A 4,661-nucleotide genomic window follows, 5' to 3' on the forward strand; every position below is an offset into this window, starting at 1 on the left:
GGAAGAGGTGGTCTCAGTCAAGGGATCAGAAAGGTGGGTGGGGGGGAGTACCTGTATGTCCTGTCCCAGACAGGGGAGGGGATGGAGGGGCAGATCGCCAAGGCCGAGTGGTGGTGTTCAGAGGGGGCCAGCCCTGTTCATCCTGGGGGGGGTCCTGGAGCCAGGAGACAGCCCCGTCAAGCAGGGGGCAGTGGAGGGCACAAGGGCTAGGCTAGTGCCCTGCTTCCTCTAGGTCTCCCTTCCTGTCTCAGTGTGCCCAGTCCAAGCACTTTAGTCTCCGGAGTTCCGGCTCAGGAAGCACTGGGTCTCTGCCCCAGGTCCTCACTGCCAGGGTCTGCGGACCCCCTCCCCGTGCCCACTCACCTGCTCACCATCCTCTTCTCCTTCCGGAGGTCTTTCGGCCTCCATCCCCCAATAGGGGAGAAACCGAAGGGGGAGGGGTGGCTGGGATTTGGAACTCTGGGTTCCAGAGGAGAGTGGGGGGCTGGAAGGGGTGGGGGCCAGCTGGGGGCTGGATGCCTGGGTTCTGAGCTGAAAGCTGGGTTCCTGGTCAGCTCCCCCACACCCCCGCGGCCCCGCCCATCCCTGTCAACTTCCTCCAGTTCTGTTTTCCCACCCGAACTGTTTGCGGGACCTTTCTAGCCTCAGGGGTGCACTGAGATGAGGAATCGCGCCTCCAGCTGCAGGAGTTGGGGGGTGGGGAGGGGGGGATCGCTGGGTGGGGAAGGACTTCTGGCATCTTTATCCTCAGAGCCTCAGCACCCCATGAGCAGCCCCCCCTCCGTTGTTTCCTCCTCCCCCACCTCTGCTTCAGCTCTGTCAACACAGGAACTAGCTACACAGGAAGTGGTTTCACTCCTCAAACCCCCTTCTTCCCCGCCCCCCACCACCACCCACAGGTCTTGGAGACCTTTCCTTCGCCAAGATCAACCCTTAAGAAGGTCTCGCTGTCCCCACACCTCTTCAGACTTATTGGGACTAGGAAAGGTGCTGCCCTACTAAGCAGAGAACACACACCCAGGCATATCACACACACACACATCACACACACCCCTAGCACCTGGTCCAACATACCATAAATATTACATATTTACTTAAGATCCAATGAATGTGTTGAATAGTTATTCCTCCCCTCAAGGGGATGTGTGCCAACATATGAGAAATGGGGGACCGATCACATTCTGGCAACTCGGTTGAGCACAGACAAGGAGTAAGGACTATTTCCTCTGGTCATGGAGGAGGGATGTGGGAATGGAGCAGGGAGCCAACACTTTCTTCCGTCCTTGATGAGGGTGCATGGGTGGCTAGCACCCAGGCTGGGAGGAGGACAAACCCAAACCAATCTCACTGCCATTGAGCGCATTGCGGCTTCTAGTGATTCTGTTGGGCAGGGTAGAACTGCCCCTGTGGGTTTCTAAGACTCACTTAAAAAAAAAATCATTTTATCGGGGGCTTGTCCAGCTCTTATCACCATCCATCCATCCATCCATCCATCCATCCATCCATCCATCCATCCATCCATCCATCGTGCCAAGCACATCTGTTGCCATCATCATTTTCAAAGCATTTTCTTTCTACTTGAGCCCCTGGTATTGGCTCCTCATTTCACCCCCTCCCTCTCCTACCCTCAAGGAACCCTTGATAATTTATAAATTATAATTTTTTCATGTCTTACACCGGCCGGTCTCCCTTCACCCACTTTTCTGTTATCCGCCCCCCTGGGAGGGGGTTATCTGTAGATCGTTGTGATCGGTTCCCCCTACCTCCTCCCACCTTCCCCTTCCCCTCCTGGAATCGACTATCACTTTTTACAGGAGTAGAAAGCCTCATCTTTCTCCTGAAGCTTGGACAAAGGTTTCAAACCGCTGATCTCACAGTGAGCAGTCCCATGCTTAAGCGCGATGCCACCAGGACTCCTCAGGAACAGGATCAAAAACGAAACCCCACTCCCTGCCATCAAGCCGATGCCAACTCATGATGACCCTGTATGACAGGGCAGAACTCCCTCTGGGAGTTTCCAAGAACGCTCTCCCAACATAGCGAGCCCACGGCCCCAGCTTTCTCCTTCGTTGCTGGCTGACCTTGCGCATTGGGTAGCCAGGACACTACGCCACCAGGGCGCCACCAGGGCGCCTCCGAAGCAGGACAGGTGCCTCTAAAAGGGCACCTGCCAGGGTAAGGGGCTTACAACGAATGGTGAGAGAGTCTGGTTCTGGCACTCAGGGCTGTGCAATCTCCCACAAAGATGGTGTAGCCTTCTACACAAGGGAAATGGGATTGTTGACCCCGTGCCACAGAAGGGATGTGGGGATTAAATGTGACAAGGCACCCAGTGAGTGCTCTGTAACTGTTAGCAGCCTTCAAATGCTTGGTAACCTCGTAGGCCCATCACTCCAGAGGTGTCGCCAGGATAGTTTCCACAGGTGTTCTTGCCCCATTTGAGACCTCAGCAGTCAACTGTGACCCTCACTAACTGTCCTTGAGTGAGGGACAAAAAAGTGGGTATTCCCCCCAGAGCAATGCACTACTTCAGACGACAGCACTGAAGCTACAGCTCAGGGAGAGGGACGTATCAGAGCACACAGGAGCAAACGAAAGGGGAGGAAGAGAGAGCGGAGCACATCCTGGCCCACCAGGCCTTCAGGATGATATCCCTGCTCAGAGCAGCCAATGCACAGAGAGGACTATAGGGCTGGCCCCACTACGAGACATGACATCCCTCACTGAGCCATAGCCCTAGAGGCCAACACTGGAGACACCGTGTGGGAATACGTAGCACCCGATCTGACCCCACCACACCAAGGCAAAACACTAAGGGCGTGCAACAGAACAGCAAGGGGAGCAGAGCAAGGAAGTCCTGAGGAAAGACCAAAAATAGACTTTGGGTCAGGGTGTGGCACCCCATCAGACTTGACGGAAAACACTCCTAAAGGTCAACAAATAGACCTTGAACTATTTACAGGCTTTTCTTTTTTTTGGTCATTGGTTTGTTGTTTTGTTTTCTTTTGATGCTTTGTTTTGCTCTGTCTTGTATTTGTGCATGTTATTGTCTCTGCAGGTCTATCTAGATAAGATAGGCTGGATGAACAAACTGGAGGCGAAAACAGGGGACCGACGGTTCCTGGGAGACATGGGAGAGGAGGTGGGGGAAAGGAAGTGGTGTTAACAAACCCAGGGACAAGGGGCAAGTGATCCAAAATCGGTGGTGAGGAGGGTGTAGGAGGCCTGGTAGGGCTTGATCAAGGGCAATGTAATTGAGAGGAATTACTGAAACCCAAATGAAGGCTGAGCATGATAGTGGGACATGAGGAAAGTAAAAGGAAACAGAGGAAAGAACTAGGAGGCAAAGGGCATTTATAGAGGTCTAAATACAGGCATGTACATATGTAAATATATTTATATAGGATGATGGGGAAATAGACCCATGTGCATATATTTATAGGTTTAGTATTAAGGTAGCAGATGGACTTTGGGCCTCCACTCAAGTACTCCCTCAATGCAAGAACATTTTGTTCTATTAAACTGGCATTCCATGATGTTCACCTTCCCAACACGATCGCTGAAGACAAAGCGGGTGGATACGCAAAGTGGTGAAGAAAACTGATGGCACCTCACTATCAAAAGATAGTGTCTGAAGTCTTAAAGGCTGGAAGATAAACAAGCAGCCATCTAGCTGAGAAGCAACCAAGCCCACCTGGAAGAAGCACACCAACCTGTGTGATCACGAAGTGTCCATAAGATCAGGCATCAAAGAACAAAAAATCAAATCATTGTGAATGAGGGGGAGTGCAGAGTGGGGACCCAAAGCCCATCTGTAGGCAACTGGACATCCCCTTACAGAAGGGTCTCGGGGAGGTGATGAGCCAGTCAGGGTGCAGGGTAGCAACAATGAAACACAACTTTCCTCTAGTTCTTAAATGCTCCCCACCCCTCCCTCACTATCGTGATCCCAATTCTACCTTCCAAATCCGGCTAGACCAGAGGATGTACACTGGTACAGATAGGAACTGGAAACACGGAATCCAGGACAGATGAACCCCTCAGGACCAGTGGTGAGAGTGGCGATACCGGGAGGGTGGAGGGAGTCTGGGCCCTCCCTGCTCTGGGCTCCTGGAGGAATTTAGTGTGAGCCAGAGCCCAGCTTTTCCTGAATAGGCTCAAAAAAGTAGTGTTCCCTGGGAAGGTGGAGGGCAGGTGAGGGAGAAAGGGAGAACAAATGACAGGGATCTACATATAACCTCCTCCCTGGGGGACAGACAGTGGAGAAGTGGGTAAAGGGAGATGTCAGATGGTGTACACTAAGACAAAATAATAATTTATAAATTATCAAGGGTTCATGGGGGAAGGGGTAGCGGGGAGGGAGGGGAAAATGAGGAACTGATACCAAGGGCTCAAGTAGAAAGCAAATGTTTTGAGAATGATGATGGCAACAAGTGTACAAATGTGCTGGATACAATGGATGGATGTATGGACTGTGATAAGGTTGTACGAGCCCTCAATAAAATGATTTAAAAAAAAGTGGGTGTGGACTAGGGCACACTTTTCCCTAGCCTTGTTCTGCCTGGTAACTAAACCAAACATAGGGTCACCAAATGATTGGGGATTATTCTTACTTTGTAATAACAAAGCCTGTATCCGAATGTAGAACCTCAGGCACGCAA

At 51.7% G+C, this 4,661-nt stretch overlaps 1 protein-coding gene across 2 annotated transcripts in view; it reads right to left on the bottom strand.

The window, feature by feature from the left end:
* GPSM3 (G protein signaling modulator 3) overlaps nt 1-691 on the bottom strand; it is a 1,883-nt gene extending 1,192 nt beyond the window's left edge. For both annotated transcript variants that reach the window (XM_004711725.2, XM_045292928.1), the window contains exons 1-2: nt 364-691; nt 52-154 (exon numbers count right to left, since the gene is read on the bottom strand). In XM_004711725.2, the coding sequence (XP_004711782.1) occupies nt 52-154; nt 364-408 (148 nt within the window). In that variant the 5' untranslated portion in view covers nt 409-691. The remainder of the gene's footprint in view (nt 1-51; nt 155-363) is intronic.
* Between the last annotated feature and the right edge of the window lie 3,970 nt (nt 692-4,661).

This window comes from Echinops telfairi, unplaced genomic scaffold, assembly GCF_000313985.2.
Source record: "Echinops telfairi isolate 266 unplaced genomic scaffold, ASM31398v2 ScPeMD7_655;HRSCAF=1070, whole genome shotgun sequence".
In the NCBI taxonomy this organism is placed as follows: domain Eukaryota; kingdom Metazoa; phylum Chordata; class Mammalia; order Afrosoricida; family Tenrecidae; genus Echinops; species Echinops telfairi.